At 48.1% G+C, this 27459-nt stretch overlaps 1 protein-coding gene across 11 annotated transcripts in view; it reads left to right on the plus strand.

The window, feature by feature from the left end:
- Ncam1 (neural cell adhesion molecule 1) overlaps positions 1 to 27459 on the plus strand; it is a 244708-nt gene that overhangs the window by 211530 nt on the left and 5719 nt on the right. For 3 of the 11 annotated variants that reach the window (XM_048343870.1, XM_048343862.1, XM_048343866.1), the window contains 3 exons: positions 11922 to 12046; positions 16404 to 16581; positions 26882 to 27089. In XM_048343870.1, coding sequence (XP_048199827.1) covers positions 11922 to 12046; positions 16404 to 16581; positions 26882 to 27089 — 511 coding nt within the window. Of the gene's footprint in view, positions 1 to 3066; positions 3070 to 11921; positions 12047 to 16400; positions 16582 to 18983; positions 21361 to 26881; positions 27090 to 27459 lie in introns of those variants that run through there. The other 8 variants (XM_048343859.1, XM_048343863.1, XM_048343861.1 and 5 more) reach the window with 5 other exon arrangements.

A 27459-nucleotide genomic window follows, 5' to 3' on the forward strand; every position in this document is an offset into this window, starting at 1 on the left:
CACTTACGTAGAGTTGAAAAACAACTAAGCACAAAGGAAGAAGGAAGAAGAGATGGCCATTCTAGGTATGCCAGGGGTGATGTAGGGAAAGGGGAAGCCTCCAGAAGCACACCTGCCTTTGTCTCAAAGTGCTCAGAGAACATGCTGGAAGGAGCCAGAGCTCCTATCTCACTTCATGTTTTCTCGGTACTGGAAACGTGGTACACCAGCTGAGCACTGGTGGCTCCCACCTGTTTTCCTACCTACTCGAGAGGCTGAGATCCAAGGATCCAGGTTTGAAGCCAGCCCGGGCTGATATATCTGAGAGAGACTCTTGCTTATCTCCAATAAACCAGCAAAAAGTTGGAAGTAGAAGTGTGGCTCACGTGGTATAGGAAGGAGGGAGAGAGGTGGAAGACAGGAAGAAAGGGAGGAAGGAAAGGAGAGAGGGGAGAGGAGAAAGGAAGAAAACAGGAAGGGAGAGACAACCAAAATTGATAGATCAAAGACACCTAGCCCAGGCTTGCTCTTACTGGGAAGTCCAGATAAAGAACTGGAGTTCTATTCTTGACTGTGGACTCAGAACTCAGAAGATACAGTTTTCTCCCATGCTGGACAGCTGACACTGCGTGTAGAGCCTCACCCACTATGGGCTGTGTCCGCAGTGCTCTAGTGAAGCCAGATGTACGCTAAGGATTGCAGCCCCCTGGGTTGGCCCACAGCAGTATGTGTAGACATTTGTAGTGTTCAGGGCTAATGCTGGGTGGGGCTTTCCGATTTGATAACATCTGTGAGTGTAGAGCACAAACGACACGTATCCCACGGAAGAGCAGTCAGAGCAAGAAGGCAGACAGCAGCTATGCAAAGTACAGCTCCCACTCTCGGGGGCCCAGCTTCTGATACATAATTAAACAAGAGAGAAAAGAGATTTCTGGTTCTGAGTGTTGGATGAAATGCTTCCTTTTTCTCCTGCAGAACACAGCTAAGGGTTTGCTTTCTTGCTCTGTGTGTGTGTGTGTGTGTGTGTGTGTGTGTGTGTGTGTGTGTGCAGTGAATTCTAATCCCAGATGCTTTTGTGGGTTTCATTTTGTGAGCAGAGCAGAGCCGATGACAGCATTGTGCTCGCTTGGGTTTAATTCAGATATGGGCTGGGTTTATTTTACTTCATTGTATTGTTGCATTTGGAAAAGGAATCAGCTAACAATACTGTTTCTTGTCTAGTTTCCCTCTTGTCCTTTTTCAGCTTTGGGATACAGTGTGTCTCTCTCAGTGGGAGCAGGCTACATGATGAGTTTGCATGTCTTTGTGTCTCTGTGTCGCATGGTCATGTGTGTCAGCGAAACACCATCTTGACTGCAGATTTGTCCTGAAGGAGGAATGCATGATGGGTGTTTAATTTTTAAGCACTAGAACTTTCTACCCACAGGTGAAATATTTAGATGTGACATCCAAGGGAAAAGCATTAGAGCCTGCCTGCTTTTCAGCCACTAACCCAAATCATAGGTCTTAGCTGATCCTGAGATAAAGGAGAGTTACCCGCACAAGAGCAGAGGCCCATAGTTAAAATGAACCTCTTTTTCATCAGCCAGCGTGGAATACACGCATGTGAACAGCAAAGTCACTCTGAGGAACTTCATGGCAAGTCATATTCTCAGGGTTGAAAATGTGTAATAGCACTTCCTACCTTTCCATGTGTGGGGTGTGTGTGTGTGTGTGTGTGTGTGTGTGTGCTCTGTTTATGATTAGAGTGAATAAAGGAATCCATAAATAAAGCACAAAGAGAAAATGCTGAGTCATATAGAATCTCAGCAGCACATGCTTGAAAGGAGAATGAGGAGCTTCGGTTCTCTTAGCTCATAGGGGCAAGGGGCTATGTCACTTGGCTGAAACATTTCTATTTTTAATCAGCAGCATGCTTTGGGAAGAAAGACTACTTTCTACCTCCTTTCTTTGCCCTTTTCTCTAAGCTTTATTTGTCAAGGCCCAAAAGCCCCCAACAGGCCTGTGAAAGTTAAGCTGGAAAAACCTCATACACTTGCTAAGCAGTCAGGGTCATTTGGTTTCAACTGGGACTATAGCACACAAGAAAGGTCCAAGAGAAACATAGACAGATGCGAGCAACAACATTGTCATTGTTGTTTCCACGCTGTAAATTTTCAAATTCAGCCACCCATCTGAGATGATCCCTTCCAACCGCCAAGTGCTTGTATCACGACAGACTGTCAGTTTCTTGGGCCAGAGACTCTGTGTTTGCCTTTCAGGGTCAACCGATCATTATGTCAACCACCAAAAGGAATCTACCTCCTAGTCAGCACTGGCCTTGAGCTTTGTGTATGTGTCGTGGCTTTGGGGAGCCCCACCGAAGCCAGGAGCATTGGGGAGGTGCTGAAGTGAGGGGAGCGCCTCAAGTCCACCTCCTTGAAGCTGCATCCATCCCGCCTCCATCTCCTGGCTTCACTAGTGGGAACGCGGGATGGCTTTCCTTGATTTAATGTGATCCTTTGTTCTTTCAGGGTTCTCAGTCTCAGGACTTTTTCTTGATGACCCATCATGGCCTGTTTCACCACCCTTGCTTCCCAAAGATGCTGAAATATTTCTGGACTTTGTGAATAACAATTCTATTTCTCTTTTTTTTTTCTTTTCCCTTGACTTTTTCCAGGATTGACTTCGACAGGAGTCCTGACAGAAAGACCTCTCCATTTCAGAACAAGGGCTTATGTTCCTTGACGTTTATAATTAATTAATGTGCGATGTTACAGCTCTATCTAATGCTTACTGGTGTGGTTAACCAAGTGCTCTTTATGATTTATTCTTCTTCTATTCCCGGGATTTTTTTTTTTTTTTACTGTCCTCCCAATGTGTTTCCTAGATATGCTGCTAATTTAATTTGATTTCTCCTTTTATTTAGTCTGTGATTTTGTCGTTGAGTTTTTCTCCCTGCTCATTGTTTACATCCGTTTTTAATTTTTTTGTATTTTCCATGTGACCTCCTCCACTTTCCTTTCAACCAATCATGTGCGTGCGTATCATGTGACTTTGTCATGTGGCTTGCATGGTGCTGACGATGTCGTCCACGCTGGTGAACAGAAGGTAAAATTCTTTGTTCTGATTAGTGAGGTAAGCCTGGGACCATAGCCTGGTACCTGGGGCTCCCTCGTTGCTCTCTCTTTCCAATATCCCAAGCGAAGCCATTGGAGAGATTTCCTCTTATTCTCAATTCACATCCAGAATTCACCATGTCTTGCAACTTGGACATGGCCTTTTGCTAACAGGACAGCCTTTTAGTTTCCGAGAAACCTGGCCACGCCCACTGTGCGCTGCCCTAAAGCCACGTTCGCCCCCTGCACAGTTTGCAAACTTGAATTGTCACCAGAGAGGTGTGAGAAAACAAATTAGCCTTACAGCAGTTGTCTATCTTTAGATCCAAATAGCTCCCTAAAAACACAGTGGGCCTAAAAAAATGGGTCACCGTTCCACGAACGTGTGCGCAACTGAAATGCTACAGAAAGAAAGAAATCCCCTGGCAAAGGTATTTGTATTTTTCAAGAGTGGGCCTCATCCAGGCAGTGGGGGGAACAAATCAAGCAAAAGTCATTTGGCAGTTACCATGCCTGGAAACCTCCGAGTAATCAAGAATCCTGATTGACCCTTGCAGCAAAGGAAATGAAATTACAGCCTAATTAAGCACAGAGCAGTGACGAAATAATTAGTTAATATTGTGCCTGTCACAACCTTCTTTCAAACCTCTCTCGCTTACGATCGAGAGAGAAGGAGGCCTCTCTCTACTCATGGCTTCTCTCGCTAAAACCAAACACCTGTTCTAGAACCTGCCCTGGGAATCATACGCCTTCCATTCGCTCCTCACTGGAAAGTTTTACTTCACATCATCCCCCGAGACACACACAGGCTGCACTGATCTCGAAAGCAGAACTAACCCCAGTAACTACCCAGTGTGCCCATGCATGCCGGGTCCTCCTTTTGACCTCACTTCTCTGAGGACTGATTGGGCGACATCCACACAGACAAAACCATCAACGCTTGTCTTGCATGTTCTTTGTTCCTGGTCTGTTCCATGTCACGGTCATGCGCCCCTGTGTGTTAGCTCGTGTGTTTTCCCTCTCCTTCACCTTCCACAGCCTGTCACAAAGACTTCCATGTGTTGTTGTTTTTTTTGTAGGTATGGCAACTGCACCTTCATCTAGTCCCATTTACAACCAGACTCCCAGATGTGTATGGGAGCTGCTCTCCTTTCCAATAATAATAATAATAATAATTTTTAAAGGAGCTGCCTCATTTTTGACATTGTAGAAAGCAAAAGTGGGAATATCCCCCCCCAAACAGAAGATTATCTAGCCAGGTGCTGGTGGCACACATCTGTAATCAAAGCTACTCAGGAGGCTGAGGTGTAAAGATCACAGTTTGAAGGTAGCCGGAGTAAGAAAGTCCATGAGACTCTTACATCCAATTAATCACCAAAAAAGCCTGAAGTGGAACTGCAGCTCAAGTGGTAGGGAACTTGCCTTAAGCAAAAAAGCTCAGGGACAGCACCCAGGTCCTAGTTCAAGTCCCAAGACAGCGTGCACGTGCGCGCGCGCGCACACACACACACACACACACACACACACACACACCATCCAGTACAGCCCACAATAATGAATCTGACATGTCTTTTAAAAAATTTAACTTATCTTGATCTTAGAGAAGAGAAATTTGAGAGTTTTAGATCTACTAAACTCAGATCTTACCCCCAAAATATGGTGGTTTTATATTTCCTAAAGTGTGAGCAGGAAGTAGATGCTGAATTTAAAGCCCATTTTGGTTATTAGTTTTGTTGTTTAAAAAAAGAACCAATTGGGCTGGGAATATGGCCTAGTGGCAAGACTGCTTGCCTCCTACACATGAAGCTCTCGGTTCGATTCCCCAGCACCACATATATGGAAAACGGCCAGAAGGGGCGCTGTGGCTCAGGTGGCAGAGTGCTAGCCTTGAGCAAAAAGAAGCCAGGGATGGTGCTCAGGCCCTGAATACAAGGCCCAGGACTGGCCAAAAAAAAAAAAAAAAAAGGAACCAATTTGGGGGGCCGGGAATATGGCCTAATGGTAGAGTGCTTGCCTTGTATACATGAAGCCCTGGGTTTGATTCCTCAGCACCACATACATAGAAAAAAACAGAAGTGGCGCTGTGGCTCAAGTGGTAGAGTGTTAGCCTTGAGCAAAAAGAAGTCAGGGACCATGTTCAGGCCCTGAGTTTTTTTGCCAGTCCCAGGACTGGCAAAAAAAAAAAAAAGAACCAATTTGGCCTTTTCTGTGCACTGCTACAATTAAGAATGAAACAAAACACAATAGCAAGATAGAAACTTGTTTGCTTCTGAAGAAACTTCTTAAGACATGGAAACAAGCCAAGAGATGTTGGGAGATGTTTTCGGTAGCTGCCTTAGGATTACACCTTCAGCTGCTCTTGGCTGTCAATTCCTGGTTGTCCGGCAGTAATTAAGCCATTAATTAATTAATGATTCACCGAATGCCCCATGGACTTCCAAAATGGTTCATCCCTCACCACTCCCCATTTCCATCTGTGGTGACCCCATCCTGGCCATCTATAAAGGGGAGGCAGAAGACTTGAGTCACCAGCAGAGGAAAGGGCCTTTGATAATACAGTTTTAGAGAACGGCAGAGCCTGAGTCAATGAGATTCATAAGAGAGGGAAATAGAGTTGGGTTAACACCTTCTTTCCTCTGGTTCTTAAAGTGAGTTGGACCTGAGGTTGAAAGGTTTCAGTGAGCTAAGGGTCACAGTGTGAGTTGGTTGCGTGCCCAACAGCTGATGAAATCTAACGTTGCCCAGAATTGCCAGGGATCAACCTTCACTTGGGTCAGATGTTCTATCTATTTTTCGGTTCAGCTGGGCAAGCCTTTCCTGAGCCTAGTAAAAACATTGAATGAGAAAGAGAGGTTAAAACAGACAGCACCATTCTCCCTGGTCACCCGGCTCCTGGACCTACGGAGCTGTGGGTAGAGAGGCATAGCAAGAGCTAGTTTACTGCGGCTAGCTAAAATGTCTCTATATAGATAGGTATTTAGCCTTGGGTACCTGCATGACTTCCATTGACTTCACAGAGCCACTGTTTTGTGTGTCAGCTGCTGAGGACTCTTGTGTAAATGGGACTCCCCATCCCCCCCATCAGCATGTATGTCATGAGAACCCCCCCACACCCTTGTACCCCTTTTATCATAGTACTGCATGTTTGAGCATGGCTCCCTCCCGATCCCATTCATAATGATTTTTTTTTCTTTAGCTACTGACACTGATCTGTACTAGGAATTGCTGATTCCAATGAACTAAACTCTAACACCCACTCTTCCTTCTTAGACCGAACACATCACTAATTATCCTTTCCATGCCCTCCTTGATCGATATGTGTATATACTTTGTTTTTTGCAGCTGTGTGTCTGGATGGGCCACGGTCTCTGGCAAAGGGACACAGACTTTCCAGCAGGGTTTCCGCTCTAATTGCCTTTATTTCTAAGGATCACCTGTACTGACGGCTCTCAGGGTAGGGAGTTAGCAGGAAGGGTTCATAGTAGGAGGCAGTGAGGGGTATCAGTTCAGATCCTGTGGGCAGGCTTTGGAAATTGCCAGTTCCCTTGGGGTTGCCAGTAGGAGAGTAGAAACCTCCCAGGGGTCTCATTCTTCTTAGTAACAATTCTAATGTCCATGAAGTAGTGTCGAAGCCACCCAACAGCCCCCCACATGGCCTCAGAGGCAGGAGCCATGTGAATTGTGGGTAGTAGTTAATCCTGTCACACCTTCCTCAGCCTAGATGGGGCCCATAACCATAAGCCATACCTTCATGGTCAGATTTTCTTTTTAGGATGATGAAACAAAGATAATTGATCATTTAATCTGTAGGTATTTTCATGACATCCATGAGAAAGGAATTGATATTTCTGTGTGTGTGTGTGTGTGTGCGCGCACGCGCGCGTGCCCACGCATTGGGCTGCCAGTGCTCATTTGTTGCTGATTAATTTGTGCTGCTCTTGGCCACCCTATTTCCAACACACACATTCATAATTGCTAAAGAAACAGCAACTGCAAAGGATTGATGGACTAGGTTCCAGAGAGATGAGCATCCATTCTCTTAAAAAAAAAGCAAAAAAACCAGGCAACTACCTACTTCTCCATTTGATATCCAAGAATTTCTTGGAGCCAGGGACTTCAATGGAAAAGAGTTATGTCACTTGAGAGCAAGCACATCTTGGAAAGAAAAAAGAGAATATGTAACTCCGAAGGTTTCTGAGTAAACGATGCTGGGCAAATTGATGCCCATCTTTAACATTCTTTGGAAGTATGAGAAAACCATGGAGGTAACCAAAAGAGGCGCCAGGGAGAGTTTGAAAGAATGTATGTGACGTAGATCATATTACATTCATTTGTTTGACATCTAGAGCTAAGAGCTCTCTTTCAGGAAGGAGAATTAGTGGCCTAATAGTTTTAAATCATGATTCCCCAAGGCAATTTGCTGATCCCTCTAAAGAGCCATCAATACCTTCTTGATGGAATTATAATGTTTCTGAGTTGGGGAAAAATGGAATAGGCTTCAGATCTGAATAACTAAATCATACAGATTGGACTTTCTTGTAAAGTAAATAAAAAGTATAGACAAGGCTCAAATTGCTTGTAAAGGAGACAGGAGTTAGGATAAATACAATGATCCCTATTTTAATGCCTGACACTGCTGTGTGGTAGTGAAAAATAAGAGATTTTCACCCAAGCCCTACATCCATCACTGGTTTACACCAGAACTTTCCTATAGGAAAAAAGAAGAGGAGATAAACAGATCAAAGAGATGGAAACTTTTTCAGACATGGCTGTTTGGCACCTTGGAATTTCATGCAAAATACTCAGCTCACCATTAGTGCTTTGGCTGTTTTGAGTGAGACACGGGTATACACAAATACTTCCCATAGCCCTGGCTTGCTACTATTTTTTGTTGTGGGATTCACCTATTCTATAGCACTTTACAACTCCGGTTTCTAGCTGATGAGAGGAAGAGCATGAGACAGGCTTAGATTCAAGGCCACAAAAGCCCAGAAATTACAAAGAAAGACTCCTATCATCTGTATTGTTTGAAATATGCATTTCAATTAATACATCCCTACAAAGGAATTCATAGGACTTTCCTATGTATGTATGCTTTTTTTCCCCCTTGCATCCATGATTTAAATTGTGCTAGAAAATACACGAACTGCCCAGTCTTCCATATTTGTTTATTGGCAAGTGCTATTTTTAAGGTATTACTGCTTTCATCTTCACAGAAAATATTTGGGGGTAGGGGGGGATATTGAGTCATAATTGAAGCTAAACTCAAAGGATATGATTAACCCCAGGGGTCTTCTTGGAGCAACCTGCCTATTGCTGCTGAATTGCAAACCAGAATTCACAAATAATTACTATATTGGTTTTGCTGAAATTACCCATAATGATTTCAATCTCAGCTGCCACCCCAGAACCTTAAAATCTTCTATTGCAAACCAGAATATACAAATAATTACAATATTGGTTTTGCTGAAATTACCCATAATGATTTCAATCCTAACAGCCACCTCAGGACCTTGGGACCCTATAAATCATTTTCTCTACTAATGTGTCCAATTAAGCAGTGAGCCTCTTGAATACCCAGGTCCTACTGCTTCTGCCATGGTCTCACACTTGTCAGGCCTGGCTTAGTATAGGACGCTTAAGAAAGATTCTTAACCTTATTTGTAGTCCTGTTTATAAGAGCAAGCAACAGTCTGTGGAAGGAAGAGCGATACAAGTGATTGAAAAACTGCTCTTGCCGAATCTTAGAATATATATGTATAGCAAATTACAGAGCCAGAAAGTTGACCAAAAAGCTCTGTGATGTTAGTTGAAGATGGCATTCCTGTAGGAACACCATCATAAGAAAGGATTTTTTTTTTCTTATCCAAGGCTTCAGTATTTTTTCAGTGGTCCTAGCTCAGTTTTATCATTTGTCTAACAAAAGCATGTCTCACTTATCTCTGAGACTATGACAGAGTAGCTAATATCTAGTGAGCACACAATATGCTTTTTGTGGAATAAATCATAGACCACACACTCTAAATGGTTGGCCTCTATAGTATGTATGATATGAAATACTCTAAATGCCATGAGAAAATAATAAATGTCAGAGTAATATGGTATTCTCTCAGCTGAAATAATGAACTATAATGTTCTCAGTATGGTAAGTTTAAAGAGTATGTTAGCACTATGGCACAATTTTAGTGTGATACTTCTGTGTGAGTGTGTGTGTGTGTGTGTGTGTGTGTGTGTGTGTATAGTTCCAATTATAATTTTTCTAAACCAGATCCAAAGATAAAAGAATATCTTCCTCAGGGCTGTTGGGCCTGTAGGGGTTTTTCAGAAACATTTTTGTTCCTATGTCTTTAAAGAGACTTTAGAAGTCTTGTTTCAAAGATAGAACTTTTTTTTTTTTTTGAGAAATGTTATCAAAATTATAAAGCAAGAAGTTGATCACTCTGTGCCTTAGAGGAACAGAGGGCTACATCTCCCTGACACTGGCCAAAGGTCACCTGCTCGTCCTATGTGTTCTGTGTCCCATGATGGCAGGGAAGATGGCCAAGATAGAGTTGACAGTGCATTCCAGTGCAGTCACGTCACTGTGCCCCATGGCAGGGGATCTGGAAGTTCTTGCAGAGCGTCTCATCCAATACTCCTGCTTTGCGAAGGTGGAGACAGCCGGAGTTCTGTGGTAGTGATTTAGGCTTGGGAGCCCACATTGCTCCATTCCCAGAAGACACAGTAAGGAGGGTGCAGCAAAGCAGCCGCTGCGGGCGTGCCTCTGGAGTCTCCCATTCTTGGATGTGGTCCTTGGCTGGTGGGCATGTTAAAAAGGCCACCAGCACTGCCTGGTGAACCCCAGCCTTCCCTTCCTAAGGCAGAGAGAGCATCCATCGCCAGTCTACACTGGGATTCTCAGGGCAGAAGGTTACCGTGACTCATATCCACGATGACTGATGTCCTCTTTCATCTATCTTAGGGCCACCCACTGTCCAATTTTGCCTGGGATGAAGGGAGATCTCACAGAGTGTTGAGCTCGCGGTGATGCTTCAGGCTGAGATGAGTTGTTGGCCCTACGTCAGTCTGGAAATAGAATTTTCCCGGCTCTGCTATGGCTTCCCCTCTTGGTGGCTTAGCGTTGCTTCACATACTCAGAGTCCCTGCCTTACTCTACAATACACTGAACTTAGAGTTTCTCTTCCCCCCTGGACATCCATAATGATGCAGATGTAACTGAATCATCATCTAAGACTTAGAAAAGTCCAGAAGATTTTGACAAGCCTACAGGCTTTGACATGTCTAAACCAAATGCCTGAATATTTACCATAGAACACTTGAGGTCAGTAGCTAGATAGTGGCTTTAACAAACAAGCCAAGTCTTTGCCTGCAGCCCACTTGTCTCTATATTCTGTTTTTATTTTCCTCTGATGACAGGTTGCAGAAAACAGATCATAAACATGGCTTTTCCTATATACCCTCTAGCGGGTCTTCCCTGATTGAGTTTTTATGTGTTCCTGTTGCCACTATTTCTTAAAAGGAAATGTGCACACAGATAACTTGTTACCTGTGTTCCTAACCAGCTCCAGGTGCCACGAGTGTGTGGCTGGTTCTAGAAGCTTAGGAGTAACGCTCCTATGCTTCCTCTCTAGAGGATCCCAAGGTAACTCTGGAGGGAGTCCAGGCCTTGCCGTCATTCGTGGCTGGGTTGTGGAATGGAGTGATCAGTCCGGTAGCTGGAAAGCCAGCTTTTTTCTGGCTCTCCCATCACACATCTGTGGGTCTCTTTTCCAGGGAGCACACCATGGTGACCACCCAGAAGTTCATTGTCAACTCCTCTCCTTGAGTGCTTGGAGACAGGAAACAGATGGGCAGAGGTGGCTTCTTTCCGGAAGCCCAGGATCCCCACGTGTCGAGTTCATTTTAACTCTTGCTATCAGAGACTCTCCTACCTGGTTGCTTTCTACATAGACTGATAGCACCGTTTCTCTGCGAGTAAATCGGTGTCTGACTCAAGAGCCAGCCCGGCCTCCGTTAATTTGTCCAGTACCGGTTCATCCTCCCTCTCCAGCTTAGCTCTCCCGGGGCTAGAGCCGAAGCAAGTGTAGACTGCAAATCGAGAGAAACCTCAACTGTTCTCTGCTGAGCAATGCCCAAGCCATTTGTTCCCTCTCTTCTCACAAAGAAAAAGGACTCTAATGATCCTGGCTTGAATAGATCACAGTCCCACGGATTACCCCTCACTCCGTGGAGCCATAAGTGCAGTTTTCTCATAGAAAACTCACCTGTGGCAAGTTGTGCTTTATTTAACCACAGCTGGGAACTTATTTTTTTTTATATAATCTAAGCAATAAAACTTAATTAGTGAGAAGCTACTTGGAAGAAAGCCGCATCGTTCATTCCCATTGGGGAACCCCCACCAGGGGGCCTTTGGAGTGAATGATGGCCTCTGGGAAAAACTGATGCTTTAAGGAAAATAATAATTTCCTGGATGTAAGGGTTCTACTCAAACCCTTAGAATGTTTCCCCCCACATTTTAGGCTGTCAACCAGGATATGTCAGAGTTTTAGACATCAGATCTGTAGTCTGAAGGCAGCTGAGGGAAAACACAGGTACCCGTGAAGAAGATATAGAGCAAGTCTTGTCTAACCAGAGGAAAGAGGCGGTGCTAAGAGGGAGAAGCGAAGACTGGGATGGCTGGGTGGAGTTCAGAGTTTCATGCTTACTGCTTTATTTTTTTTTTAAACCATCTGAATTTCTTGAAAGAGAAGCGTCCCACCCCCACCCCATCCCCGCACCCCACCTTCATGGACCTGAGGACCATTCTGTTCCCAAATGTCACGTTGAGTCTGCTGGCTGTTTCAGGGGAACCCAGTGCACCCAAGCTCGAAGGACAGATGGGCGAGGACGGGAACTCCATAAAGGTGAACCTGATCAAGCAGGATGATGGTGGCTCACCCATCAGGCACTACCTGGTCAAGTACCGAGCGGTAAGTAGCCTCCTCCAGACCCCCACTGACCTCCGACGTGTGTCTTGCTGGCAATGTGGGGGCCTTGGTCGGGGTTTTGAATCCCAAAACTAACCTGTAGCTGTTAAACCATGTCCACGCTGAGGCCATTCGTAACGCATGTTTGTGTGTTTGTTTCCTTTCAATTAGCATCCTTCTTTATGGTCACATGTACATAGCTTTTGAGCTATTGTGATCCTCGGCTAGAACTATCTTAGACAGGGACTCAGGGTTACAACGTGTGAAGTGAGGTGGTGACTCACCCGCACCATGACTGGTTTTCCTGATGCTTGAGCCTTTTCTACAAAGCCATTTGTCCACCATCAGGTACTTTTGTGAACATGTCACGCTAAGGTCGAATCACTGCTCATTTTGATCAAGTGTGGCTTGCAGGGAAGGCTCTGTCTGATGCCATCTTCTTTATTCAGAGACACCTCCCCCCCCCAACGTGGGGGGAATCTTACCATTAACCCCACTTGATAAATGAAGCATCTATGATAGTGTTTGCTAGTCTTCACTCCGTGAGGTGAGCCTGAGTTTGAATCCAAGCTGGCTGAAGAGCGCTCCTTGCCTAAGCAGCCCTAAAATGTTAACACAACTGGTTTTCTGGTGACTGCATTGAGCTCCGCTCTGAGCCTCTTCTTTCAGTTGCTTTCCTGCCTTCTAAGATCTCCATCATCTTAGCTTTCTGCTTCAACCTCCCAACAGAATCTCTTTCTCCATTTTTTTTTCTTTTTAGTTTTATCCTGATATTTGGCCATCCACAACCAGGAGCCAGTTGTTCCTGAGAGATTTAGAGACAATGTCTGTCCATTGCAAACGATCTTGTTGCTAGGGTTTCTTACTACTCGAAGATAATGACCCAGAGAGCAGTTTTTGCTTTCTTCATCAATCCCAAATAAGTTGTTTGGGGGGGGAGGGGCGGGGTTGTTGTTATTGTTTGTTTGTTCATTGTCTACAAGTTGGCGTATTCCCTCTTTGTCATGCAGTCTGCCCCCTTGGTGTAGTTGTTTCACTAGTGAGGCTTCTGCAGAAGTGGTGCAGCACAGAGGCCTTACAGCCTAAGGCCCACTGAGTGCCACCGGGTGGGTGCAGGTAGGCTCTCAGTCCACCCAGCCCGCCTGCCTACTTCATCTCTAAGCCAGCTGGTATAATAGGGGAAAAAACATCAGCTGAGGGGCTGGGAATATGGCCTAGTGGCAAGAGTGTTTGCCTCGCATACATGAAGCCCTGGGTTCGAGTCCCCAGCACCACATATATAGAAAACGGCCAGAAGTGGCGCTGTGGCTCAAGTGGCAGAGTGCTAGCCTTGAGCAAGAAGAAGCCAGGGACAGTGCTCAGTCCCTGAGTCCAAGGCCCAGGACTGGCAAAGAAAAAAAAAATCAGCTGACTTCCTGGAGGCCTAGCCCAGAGGTATCACTGAACGACAAGTGACCCCTCACCCCAGTGGAGGATGCAGGACTGAGCAGGTGGCCTTGCATCCCGGCGTTGCTGGAATCAGATGGATGAGAGAGTGAAAAGCCTCTGGCCACCATCAGGCTCATGTGACCTGGTGAGGAGATCGTGGGTCTTATAGCCGACCAGGTATCGCATCCAGTGCCAGCATCTAAACCTAGGGAGGCCATCCCATAAACGCACACCTCCATGTGTCCATCTGTAAAATGGGGATAGAATTACTCGCCACGTTGCTCTAAAGACTCATTTTAATATGCGAGGAGCCTGAAATATACCTGACACTCGGGAGCCTCTATAAATGGAAACTCTAATTACTGCTAAAGATGCCAACTCCAACTGGAAATATCTCCTCTGCTAGATCGCCTGAATGGCTTACAGGGGCTGAGCTAAAGAAGACAATGGGGAGAAAACAATGCCCGGATAGTTTACATCCTGACAACTTCTCCCTTTCACTTCAACACTTACTGTTTGCTAAATATTATCATATATTAATATGTATGATACAACAGAATGCTTGCTTTATGGAGTGCTTGCTTTATTGTCTGGTTGTCTTTTCTGTAACGATGTTTGCTTGGGAAGACAGGAAGAAGAGCAAAGACAGGCCTCTTGATTTCTTAGTTTTAAATTAAAGCAGGGCCTTGTAGTGATTGTACACAAGCCTTATTTGTGTTTTAGATTTTAGGAAACTAAATTGCCTTGCCAACATTTCCCCCATTAGCATGAGCACTCACATCCCTCAGTTCCTTTTTTGAACTTTTGAACTTTTTGAACTTTTTCTGTACAGTAACGGTTCATCCAGCCTCACTCAAGGGCCCAGGGTGATTGCTGAGCCACTTCTGGGTGACATTGCTCCTGTGTCCTTGTCTTCCATGGAGCAGCATGTTACTATTTAGTAAACATTGGTCAAACCTCTTTCTCACCCAGCGTATACCTTGGGTGTGTGCTTTATGAAAAAGTCAGAGGGATCTGGGAACCCGTGGACCATGCCAGAGGAATCCTACCTACTCAAGAGGCTGAGATCGAAAGGATCAAGGCCCAAAGCCAATCTGGGCAGCAAAGTCTGTGAAATTCCACCTTTATTAATCAGTTAAAAAAAAAAAAAGCCAAGGTGATCTGGGTACCGTTGGCTCACACCTGTAGTCCCACCTACTCCGGAAGCTGAGATCTGAGGATCACAGTTCAAAAACAGCCAGGGCAGCAAAGTCCATGAGACTCTTACCACCGGTGAACCACCAGAAAACCAGACGTGAAGCGGTGGCTCAAAATTGGTAGAGCACTGGCCTTAAGCAAAAAGAGCTCAGGAACAGGGCCAAAGGCTCTGAGTTCAAGCCCCACAACTGACCTCCCCCCCCGCCAAATAAAAATAAAAAGCCAACCTGGAGGTTCGAATGGCACTGGCCATGAGCAAGCAAGCTGAGCAGGAATGCATGGACCTGCGTTTAAGCCCCCCAAACCAGCACGCATGCACGCGCATCTACACACACAGACACAGAGTCAGAGATTGTGCAGCCATGAGCTATGCAGTTGTGAAACTATCTGAAGACTCCTCAGGAAGCCTGAGTCTTCTCCCCCTCCTTTAATTGAGATGCATTTGCCTAGAGAGCACTGGATGAGAAGAAAGGGAGCTCCCCGAACTCTGGCTTTGTGCCGCTCCCTCTGCCCTGGGCAGTACTTTTGAGGCTGAATGGGGCACTCTTCTGGGCCTTCTGAGATTCCCAGAGTTGAGCCTGACAGCAAAGCTCCGTCTGCCCTGCTGCAGGCTGCAGAGGCCAGACCACATGGCATGGGATGTTTCAGTACATTTCCTGAGCACCTGCTACAAAAAGTGAAGAACACAGCAAAGGGCCTAGACAGACAGAGCCACCAACCCTGCCTGTGAGGTGGCTTTGGAAAGCCACCCAGCCTCTCTGTGACATCCCCACCATCAAGTGCACTAGGAACTTGACATACCCCCCTCAGGACTTGCTGTAGGGACTCAGTGAGAAAATGTATGTGGACAGACTTTGACAGAGAACGCTCTTGACACGCCGTAGGCGCTCAATAAATGGCAGTGCCTATTTGTGGTAACACTGGGATCGATGCAACATTCACCTGTCAGCATGTGAGTCACACAACCAGCATGAGGGCCGCATTGTGGAACATGACAAGAAACACAGCTCTGCTAGGAAACCCCTGTGCCTGTCACGCCCAGTGTCCCAGAGTACAATCCTAGCAGACGTAGGGGTGCTGGAGTCCTAACATACCCTAATGTGGTAGAATGGGGCCGGGCCACTTGGGCATCTGCTCGCGTTTGCCCTTGTAAGCGCACAAGCCTCACCTCTTGATCTACGTGATCCTTAAGAACTTCTCCGGCTCGGGGAAAAATGAATCTTCGTGCCCTGTAATTGCTTCCTGGTTTTACAGTTTCACACCATCATGTGTTTGGGCTTGGAGTTGTTTTCGGTTTGGTTCTTCCTTCCTGTGTAGCAATGCTGGAGTTGGAACTCGGTGCCTGGGGTTCCTCGGCAGGTGTTACATCACTTGAGCCCTTCTCCAAGGCTCTTTTGTTTGGGGGGCAGGGGCTTTAGTTTGTTTTGCAGGTAGGGTCATGTCTTTATCTCCTGGGCCCACCTGATCCAGGTCCTCCTACCTGCCAGCACAGCCAGGGTGACAGGTCCAGACCACCACGCCCAGCTTGTTGGTAGAGAGGGAGCCTATAACAGCTCGGGCTGTCCTCCCAGTCCTCCCGACCTCTGCCTCCCTGGATTATAGGCGTGAGCCACCATGCCCAGCCCCAACACCGATCTCTTTTTATTCTTTACTCCCATAGTAGCCAACCTCACCAAGATTTTTAATCAAAGCTCTCTGGTGTCCTATGTCTTTCCCTGCCAATTTTTCCCAGAAGCTCTCCTCCGAATGGAAACCAGAGATCAGGCTCCCCTCTGGCAGCGACCACATCATGCTCAAGGCCCTCGAGTGGAATGCCGAGTACGAAGTCTATGTGGTGGCCGAGAACCAGCAAGGAAAATCGAAGGCTGCTCACTTTGTGTTCAGAACCTCAGCCCAGCCCACGGCCATCCCAGGTAGGTGCCCGCCTCCCCCATCCCGCTTCCTTTAGTTTCCTGCTTTGGATTAATGCACACGTGCTGCACTCCTAATGCCTGAACCACCCTGACAATTGCTTGCTTACAGCCGTCCTCATGACTGGTTGCCCGTGCCAAGCTTAGTTTTGCCTTGTAGCTCTCTGTGCAGTGGGTGCAGGTGTACTTGACTGGCCCCGGGAGAGCTAAGCCAAGCATCCCGGGGAGAGGGGCCTGTCTCATTCGGCCTTGAACAGCTGAATGCCAACCAGTTTATGAGATTCCTTAGATGGAAAGTGCCCGGCTCCTGCCTTGCCTCGAACGCAGGCAGAGTAAGGAACCTAATGAGACTGCATCTCATACCGGGACCTCATATATACTTTTACATGCTTTCTATCTGATGCTTGCTTTATCTGCACAGCCATGATCCAACGCTTCTCTTGGGTAACCCCAAGAGAAGGAAGAGACAGTGCCCAGTGAGTGACAGACACAAAGAACAGGGACTAAATTGAACCTCTTGTAATGAACAGGTAGAAGAGCTAGCTTCTAGAAAGCACCACCCATGGAAGTCTGTTGGACTGTGGTGTCAGCGTTTGTCCCGGCCAGTGACAGATCTGTCTCTAGGGAATCCAGAGCTGACTCGAGTTTGAGAGTAAAGTGAGAGTCCTGATTTCTGGTCCAGTGGTGCTGTGCTTGTATGGTTGACACATGCCCTCATTGGCCAGATCCCCTGAGAGAAGACAGAGCTCCTCTGCCATTCCTTCTGCATTCTCCAGGCCAGCTAAATACCAACTATAGGCAGAAGCTGTGGGCATAGATGTGGGCCTATAGACTCTTCCAAGGTCAAATGTATAGGAAGACAGCCGTGAGCAGCTCCCATCATGCCTGCTGTGTCTGTAGAGCTTGCCCAGCTCTTGGCTCAATTGTCAAGATTGCTCCTCCCCCAGCACGGGGGCGGGGCGGGGGCAGGGAGACAGGCCAAGGAAGGTCTCTGCCGCAAAGAGAGAGAGAGAGAGACAAGTATATGATTCTCGATGATTGCTTGTGTTTGAATGGCTGGGAGACGTGTGGGGCCGCCAGCACCAGCAAGTTGGCAGGTGAGTTTTGAAGCGATAGAAGTACCCAGTGCATTGTGGGAAAGGCCCCTTAGTGCACCATGGGGTGGGCGTGTCTAAAGGCAAGGTGACCCAGAAGTAATCACACGAACTTGTTCTCTTTGTGGATTGAAAGGAAATCTGAATAGAGGTGGCCCTGATGTTCATCCTCCCCTTCTTTCTTTGGGGGCTCTGGTGTGTTTTGCTGTGAAGTGGACAGGACAGTGAGTCTGTCGACTCCATCTTGCCTTAGGGACACATAGGAGGTATGGCAGGGTGAGTGGCGTGAGCTCTTTGTCACTGTTGTTCCCTGGGCTGAGAATGGATGAGCAGGTCCTTGGGTAGTCTGTGTTCCCAGGCTGGGTACTGTCAGCAAATGTGACCTTCTAGAGTTGGGGTATCGGAGATAAAAATAAGAGGGAGACCTTGTCTTCCTGAGTCCTTGTGAAACATCCAGGCTCCCACCCAGAAGCCAGAGAAGGCTGGGGGCTGTTCAGCTTGTCTGCGATGACTTCTTGACGCTAGTGTGCAAGCGTGAGAGTTCGATGTCTTTTTTTTTTTTTTTTCCTGTGCGTGGCTGGGACCTTCCTGGCCCTGATACTGGGATTGGAGAATAAACCTTGGTGCCTTTGTGCTTGAAGTCTGTGGTGAGCAGAGTGGTTGAAGGAGAAGTGGGCAGCGTCCGTGGAAAGCGTGATGGGGAGAGGGGCATCGTAGGAAAGAAGGTCAGCTTCGGCTTTGCAGAGGGCCAAACACAGTTGAATCGCCCCCTGCATCTCTACCAATACCGCCAGCCAAAAAACCCCACTAGACGCTAGAGGAACCACGCTCATTGACTACACCTAAGAAGCTTGACCTTAGAAGAAGGTAACAGTCTCCTAATCAGACCCCTAGCATTCTCCTGTGGAGATTCTTGTTCTGTCACTTTAACTTCATTTGCTCGCTGGCCCTTAACCCCCAAATTAACCCCGCTGTGCTGCTTTTGGCATTGCTGAGCTTCTGACCTGGCCTATGGTAATGTTGATACCGCAATGAGTTCTCCTCTAATCTTTGGTTGGTTTAATTTACTAAGTTGAATTAACCTTGGAATCTTGTGTTTTCTATATTGGACCTAATTTTTTTTCTTTTTATCTATTTTTTTTTCCTCTGTTTCTGTCTCTGCCTTCTCTTTTCTTCTCCCCCACCCTGACCCCTTCCTGTGTCTGTCGTCATACCTGTCATCTTGGACGTCACTTGGGAAATCCCCACTACCACGTCTGTTTTTCAACCAACTCCACTCTCTGTGGGGGACCCCCTTGCTTGATACTGCAGCCACTTTGGGAGGCACTTCCGCGTCCTACACATTTGTCTCCTTGCTTTTCTCTGCAGTGACTCTTCTTTTGCTCTGTTAGGAACTTGAACGGGAGGATTCAGTTTGCTTCAAAGCCCCACCCCCCCCCCCCAGATCCTATGAAAATGATCGGTGCCCCTCCCCGCCCCTTTGGAAAGAGCCTTGTCAGAGCTTCGGCGGCTGGTTGGCCATCGCCACTGAGCCAGTCGCATTCAGTGTGGACGAGGAAAGGTTGCCTTGGGAAAAAGCTTTACCTCCTGACATTTCCGCCACTCACAGACCCCTCCTGCACCACTTGGTAATAAGGAGTTTGCCCCTTTTTCAGAGCAGTTAACCACAACAGCAACAAAAAGAATCTGAGCACTCTTTCTTTAAATATCACTTTAAAAAAAAAAAGCAAAGCACCATACTAGGTTTACAGAGAAGTTTTTACATATCTGCTACTGACTGCATTTTTTTGGTCACATCTAAAATATAGCAGAGGGAGAATTCTGAGTCCTTGGGAAGCTCGCCTCAGATTATTGAGATCAACACAGCCCATCTCATTTTAACCCATTACCCCCTCCCCCACTCCCAGTAAGTAACTGGCTTTGCTCGCCTGGAGAGATAGTCCAGTGTCCATGTCGAAAGATCTCGACATGGTGACCCATTGAGCACTCTGCTGATAGGATGGGCCCATCACATGGGCCCACGGTGATGGAGGACAAACAATCTGATATTGTTGGATAAAGCCCGGGAGGATGCTAAATGTTCTAGAATGCCAGTTCTATCACCAGCACCGTCCTCTGTGAACAGGGCAGAGCCGTTATGTGTCCCACACATGTCAGCTTTGAAAGGTGCTTATCTCCCAGATGGGTGACTCCACTTATTCCTGGAAGCTTGTCACCGATGGGGGAGGCCAGGGCCTGTCGGTCTCTGGGATGGTCAGCCAGCATTGTGGCTGTAAGCGGAGTGCCTAGGACAGGGGGGAAGAGCCCACTGAATGAGACAAGAGCTTTCTGCCTTCCCCAACAGCGTTCACGGCTGCCCCGTGGAAGGTTGGGCCCCTCCCAAGTGCTCAAGGGCCACAGTATCAATCAATCCAGGTGCACACTGTGGGCGCTTCCACAGTGCCCTGGCTTCCTTCCCCAATGGTCTCTTGGTTTGTTGATGTCTCTAAGTCTCATGAAAAGCTAAATACTCCTGTCTGCTACTGGGGAAGGAGATGGATGCGATGGTCAAAGTCAGACACAGAAAACGTAGGGCTGGGTCCCATCCGGTCATGGGAGACCTTCCACAGAATAAAAACCCCCTCCCTCACTATAGCCACCTGTCATTCTCCCTATCTCATTTCTGAACATCTCCACGGAAGTATGATTTACATTCTCTTTAGGTTCTTTGTATATTTTTTTTCCTGTTGCTTTCTTCTTCTTTTTTTTTTTTAATGTTCAAAAATTAGCCTGAGAAACTAGCCTTGAAATAACCCACACTGTGGTTTTCTGGTCAAAGATCACCTGTTTGGCATCTGTTGGTGCCTCCAGCATTCAGTATAGAGGCTCCATACTGCTTAACAGCTCAGGCAGGTGGTGTCCCCTGCCCAGCCCGGAACCTCTGCCCCGGAGCCCTTGGCCTCTTCCCAGAATGGTTCTTAGACACAAGGTAAAGCTGTAGAGAGCAGAACCTGGAGTGAGAATTACAGATGAGTGCAGGAAAGCAGAAGAGAAGGCGGGAGGGGCCCTTGTCCTCCTGGCCCTTCCGATTGAGTACAAGCTACTGGCCTTCCTCCTAGGGGAACCCAGCCCAGGCCTGGTGCCAAGTCCATATGCAGTGTTTGTATTTCCAAAAGGCCCTTTGAAGATCTAGCCCCACACGGGGAGAGATCTAAACATGGCCCTGCTGTCCTGAGCACATCCCAGAGCCAGGCAGCCCTCAGACTGGCAAAGCCCCTCCTTGACACCTGCTGGTGACAGATCCAGAGTCCAGTATACAGTGTCCATGCTACTCAACAGCTCAGAAACCTTTCCTCTGGGGCCTGGGCCTTTTCCACCAGCACAGTAGAGCGGGACATTTCTGAGGTCATTGTAACCAGTCCATTCAGACATCTGCCTGTGGCTTAAAGTTGTCCACCCCCTGGTAGACAGTATTCATGCCCACCGGATCACGCCAGACTCTTGAGTTCCTTAGGAGAGGAACACTCAGAGAGCCACCTCGGCCTCCCCGCCTGTGTGCCCCGCGTTAGTGCCACCCACACATGCCACCCGCCCCTGGGGGGAATCTCTGCTGACTTTTGGAATATTTATACAGCAGGTTTGGATCATGTTTTTTCTACTAATAAGAATGTTAACCATGTTGTGTAGATAATCAGCGAGGCCTTTATGAAGTTTACACCTTCGCATTATTAAAGGATATAACGGTTTGTGTGAACTCGCCGTGCGTGTGTTCTGATTTCTCTTGGCTCCTTGTGTGTCCAACACAATCGCTTCACCCGGCCTCAACCTAAATAGCCTGTTACCTGGAGAGACATTCACACCGGGCCTCCCCCATTGGTAGCCTGAGACTGGCATACTGGCCAAAGGAGATTATTTTTCCCCTTCCTCATGAGGGCGCTCTAGGCTTTCCTTGGTTCTCCTCAGAGGAATCATGGGTCTTTGATACCTCGGATTTCTTAGCAGGCAAGGAGAGAGGGTAATGCATTTGTGGAAGTGGGAGGTGGTCACTCTGGGGACAGTGACACATTCTGCGCCACCAGATACATCACTCTGGAGCAAAGCCTTCCAATTCCACAGCCACCTTGTCTCCTCCCATCAGAGGCTCCGCACAATAGAAACGGAGAGAAGCGTCTGTTGGGAACGTTGTATTCTGATTGGAATCACACTTACGACACCCTGCGCACCCTCCGAAGGCCACCCTCAATGTAGCCAGTTCTGGGATGACATAAACAGACATTTAAGGGGTTTGTGAATGAACTAGACCCCTGCTGAAGTGAACCGTTCTGAGAGTCAGCGGAGAGGAAGGGGTCAGGGAGGGAGGGAACTTCTGCACCCAGGTCTCATGGACACAATGGCTTGGGCCCATCATGACATTGGTAAAATATGGAGCCCGTATTCTCATTCAAAAACATAAGGAAGTTAGGCATTGGTGGGTCTCAGGCTTGGAGCAAGCCAGTTTTCTCTTCAATGCCAACTTATCCCAAGATGGGAACTGCAAAGACAAACAGCTCCAGCCTGGTAGCAGTGTCCTTGCTAGGGGCAGCTCTGATGTCAGAGGCTATGGAGGGGCTGCTCCCAAGAAGTCTTTGTGTGTAGGATATGCCAGAGAGATGGGGAAATCGTGGAAGCAAATGCAGTAGTAGAGCCTCCCCACAAAGTTGGGTGTTTTTTTTTTTTAACTTCTATGAAATGTTACATGAAATGTGGGAAATGATTTTTACCCCTCTAGCTTTCCTTGACTCGACATTTCTCGAATGCTACCAAGAATGCAGGAAAACTTTGCTGATTGACTGCTTCTTTAGCATTCTCCTCCCAGTGTGAGTCGTATCTGCCGAGCGCTGGAAGTCTCGGTTCTTAGCATGGCGGCCCTCTTCCTTCAGGAAATCTTGCTTTCCCTGGGTCTGTTCAGTCCCTTAGGCCCAGTGCAGTTTAGTGGGGTGACACAGCTTTAGCTCAGGCGACAGATCCTGAAATCCACGGTGGCTCGCTGTGACTCAGGGGAGGAGGCATGGCCGGCCTCTTCTCTATCAGTTCGGGTATTTGTTCCAACCCTGATTCCTGAGCCTTGTTCCAGGGCTTACAACTCCCTAGAAATAGGGAGCCCCAGAATCTGAATTGGTAACAGAGTACCCCAAGAATTCTTCCACCAGAGCAAGTCAAGGCATTGGGTTTTTAATGCAAAAATAAAAATCACACTTATTAGTGATTAAAGATGGAATAGACCAAGTGGTTCCATCTTCCAGGAAGAATGTCTTTCTCAGTGTATACTAGAGAGAGGGGCTCAGAGAATCTGTCCCATGTACACAGCCTCAGACTTGGAATAGCAGGCTCTTGTGGCTGAAGAAGACTTGCAGACAGCCTGTATAGAATGCCCTGCTGGGTACCACAACCACATCCCGCACATTACAGCATCTCTGCCCAGGGGTTTTCTCACCTTTGCTTGAGTGCCTCCAACGTCCAGCTCACCCACCACAGCTCTGTTTTGACCCGCTGTTGGTTAGCCCTTCCTCCTATGAAGCTGAAATCTTCCCTCACCCCCATAATTAGCATCCACTGAGTAGGGCAAAGCTACTTTTACTTCCTCGGGACACACCTGTAGATATTTAGAAGCAGGCTCAACACAACATTCAATCATGCAACAAAGATTCTGTGAACCCTTTCCTTTGAATCAGGATTATCCTCAGTGCTAGAGAGACACAAGTGAGACAGGACACCTGCTAGGATGGCCTAGAGGGAAAGGCTATAGGCATGGTTAGAATGAATAGGAAGTAGTAGCTGGTAATAAAAAAAGAGAATAAAATAGAGCAAGAAATAAAAACCCAACAAGGTGGTTATTAAGTGGCAGTGCCTCATGAAAAGAGATCGGAGGAGACTTTTCCAAGGCAGTGTGGAATCAGACAAGAGCGCCTCGGATAAGGTCTTGTCAGGAAGTTTTCCAGTCATTCAACCAGCTTCTGGGTGGGATTGGTTGGTATGTTCAGAAGGCAAACCACAGAGCACTTGGAACTCCTAATTGGGGGGTAGTACCTTAAGTTTCAAGGATTGGAGGGCTGGGCGGCGTCCACAGAGCATTCAGGCAGGGAGTCTGCAGATTGTTGTAGCCAATGGAAGGGGAGACCATTGTTCTACCTGTACATACAGTCTGTTCACCCTCATGCTCCTCCTCTCCAATGTACGCAGAACCAGGGAGGCCTCTCAACTACATCTGCTGAGCCTAGAGCGGAAGCTCAGCCAACTCTGTTTCCTCACCCTCCACCTGCTCTCAGTGGTTCATTTCTCCCCCCCCCCCTTTTTTTTTGTCAGTCATGAGGCTTGAACTCAGGTCCTAAGCACTGTCCCTGAGCTCTTTTGCTCAAGACTAGTACTCTACCACTTGGAACCACAGAGCCACTCCTGATTTCTGAGTAGTTCATTGGAGCTGAGTCTCCCAGGGACTTTTCTTCCCCGAGCTGGCTTCAAACTGCTTTCTTCAGATCTCATCTGCCTGAATAGCTAGGATTACAGGCATGAACCACCAGGACCAGGATCATTCTCCTTTTTTAAAGACAGGCTTAGAGTAAGAGTCTATGTAAGAGTCTCAGACTTAGTGCCATTGAGTGCAAATGCATGGGTGTATACACACCTATGTACATACTCCAAGCTACTTTCAACTCCTCCAGAAACTTACCACACACCAACCAGGTACTAATGTTCAGACGCTGCAGTGGCTTTAAGCCATGAGAACAGAGAGAAAATACCAGGCTAAGATGTCCAGTTTATTCAGGAAGGCCGCTCTGGCTTCTCCTCCAGATCTAAAAAGCCTTTGTTCCTGCATGGGTGTGGGCCTTGGGGAAACAAATGTAACCAGCCAAAAGCACCTCTGCATTAACAGGCTGCAGACAAAAACGACCCACTCTAGCTGAAGTCGGCAGTTGACCTTCTGGTTACACGTAGAGACGAGGTAACCGGAGCCCTCTGCCAGTTGTAAGCCTGGCTGGCAGCACAGGCTGAGGTCCTCCATACAGAATTGGGAAGGAAAGCTCTGAGAAGCAACCTACAGTCCCAAAGAGACTAAGACGGTTGGCGAATGCCCTCCAGCTCAGGCCCTGTGGCAGCCAGAGGAGTAGGGGGTATGTGGTCCTTTATAGTGTGTGGGCCGGTAGCTCGTAGCCAGAACTGGGGTTTGAAGTGGACCAGCCAAGTGTCACTGCCACTGGGAAAGTTCTTCAGTGGTTGCACAGGGATCCCTGGGACAGGAAAAGGAGCTTCCCCCAGGAGACAATAATAACGGAGGGTTCGGGAGGTACACATGTCTAATCCCAGCATTTGGGAGGCTGAAGCAAGAAGACAATGAGTTCGAAGCCAAGCTGGGCTACATATAGTAAGATGGAGGGAGAGGGAGGGAGGAAAGAAGGGAGGAAGGAAGGAAGGAGGAAGGAAGGAACAGACGAACAAACAAATGAACCTAGGCACAGTGACTCAAGTCTATGATCTTAGCCATTCTGGAGGCAGAGATGGGGGAGGCTGGTGCTGAGGCCAGCCCAGCATAGAAGTTCAAGAGCGTCCATCTCAGTCATCATTGGGCGCAGGGCTGCGTGCCGTCTCAGCTTCAGAGGAAGCACACTGGCTGGGCTTTACATGCACATCGTTCATCTCCAGGGAAGCACAAGTAGGAGGACTGCATTCCAGGCTGCCTGGCCCATGTGTAAAGGGAGACCAAAAAGGACTGGAGGTGGAGCTCAGTGGTAGAGCACCTGCCTTGGAAGTGCTCAGTTCTCCGGGAGAGGATAGAAGAGAGAAGGAGGGAGGGAGGGAGAGAGAGAAAGGATGGTGGCCCATCTCAAGTGCTGGTTACCATGGATCACACATTCCTCCCATTATCTGGCATGATGCGTGAATGGTGGGATGCGGGGCCCAGCCCACCATTCACAAAGCATAGTAAGCTGAGTTTGGGGGTCCGGTGGGACCAAGCCCCAGGTTGTATTGCCCATAGTTCTTTACTCCATTCATTAGACTGTGGGTGACCTCAGGAGGCCCCGAGAGTACAGAGAGCTTGCTTCCTTCCTTTATTCCTTCCTTCTTCTTGCAATTGTGGACCCATGTCTTTTCAAAAGAAAAACCAGCTGGAAGTGCCTCTATTTTAGTCTGGGCTTGGCACGCACTAAGGGTCAGCAGGTCCATCTTGATGGACTGATGTCAATCACGGCCATGCTGGGCGCTGAGCCTAGGTCCTCCTCTGATCGCATTCAGGGCCGTAGGTGAACGTCAGGGAGCTAGACACACAAGCTGAGTCTTTCGGAGTAAGTCCCACCAGACTGGCGGCTGCTTGCTTCTGGGACCTGAGACTGTGTCCACCAGTGTAGGTGCTGGGCCTGTGAGTGGGAATGCCTGTTCTGTGTGAGTGTGTAGCGCGGCGTGGGGCTGCTGGTTTCCCTGGAGCCCGATGCAAGCTTGCCTCGCTCCTAGAGGGTGAGTATTCCCACACTTATTTCACCTTACCCACCAGGCCTGGGGAGATGCCAGGTCTCCAGTCACGTGACTTCGTTCAGCTCCCTGGACCGTGGTGGAGTGGGGATGAACTGTGAGCCCTGGGTTGCTCCAAAGGGGCTCCACTGGAGTTACTTTCAGAAAGGGAAGAGGAGACAAAGGCCCCCATCCCATTGGCCTTGACATCCCTGCCAGCCAGAGGCAGTCCTGGAAACCCCATTTGGAACCATTTGGGACCCTGTCCCTCACCATATCCAGAGCTGTAGCACAGCCTGAAACTGGCCACCATTATCTGCCTGTCCTCTAAAGCCTTTTGCTCAGGTACCAGGCATACAGAGCTGGGTTCACCCACTTTGTCCACATCTGGTGTCCCCAGATGTTGTCTGGCTGGGCTCAGCCTGCACCCGGAACTCAGGAAGGCCGAGGGGATGATTGGCGGGACACGACTCCCATGTCCCCCTTTCATCTCCACTTGTGGGAACCCCATCCTGCTGTCTCCTGGGTGAGCTGAGGCAATCCTTCCTCCCCTCTGGAAGAGGTAGAGACGCTGTTGTCTCCGTAGCCTGCCTGAGAAGGCCACAGCGAAAGTGACACAGGACGTGAGTGCCACGGCTTATGCTCCCGGCCCTACCCAACCCCAGGGGCAGTAGATCACAGGGTCAGAGAACCCTTACCTACCTCCATCTGTTAACCACCGGCCATCTCTCCCCCCCCCCCCACTTCAGCCAATGGCAGCCCCACCTCTGGCCTGAGCACCGGGGCCATCGTGGGCATCCTCATTGTCATCTTCGTCCTGCTCCTGGTCGTGGTAGACATTACCTGCTACTTCCTGAACAAGTGTGGCCTGCTCATGTGCATCGCCGTCAACCTGTGTGGAAAGGCCGGGCCTGGAGCCAAGGGCAAGGACATGGAGGAGGGCAAGGCCGCCTTCTCGTGAGTACAGCCCTCCCTGACCCTCACACACTGCAGCAGCGTGTCACGCCTCAGAGCCGTGCAGGGGTGCCATGGTGACCTTGGCCTTTAGCTTTACCTCCCCATGTTGAAACCCTGAGGGGCAAAGCATGATGGGAAGTCTCCAGGCGTGGCGGTGGGGTAGGGGGTGGGATGTGCGTTACCCGTCAGGAAGAGTAGCCTCATCAAAGTTTGGAGACTCCTCAGAGGTGAGGTTGAAGAAGGGCTAAGACGGAATGGGGAGACCAGCGTTTTGGGGGGCCACGCACTTACCTTGCTCTCATTCATTCACTCCTCTTGCATCACTCAGCAAATATTTCTTCTGTAGCTACAGAGTTGAAGGCAGCGTTCC

Source organism: Perognathus longimembris, chromosome 3, assembly GCF_023159225.1.
Source record: "Perognathus longimembris pacificus isolate PPM17 chromosome 3, ASM2315922v1, whole genome shotgun sequence".
NCBI classification, from domain to species: domain Eukaryota; kingdom Metazoa; phylum Chordata; class Mammalia; order Rodentia; family Heteromyidae; genus Perognathus; species Perognathus longimembris.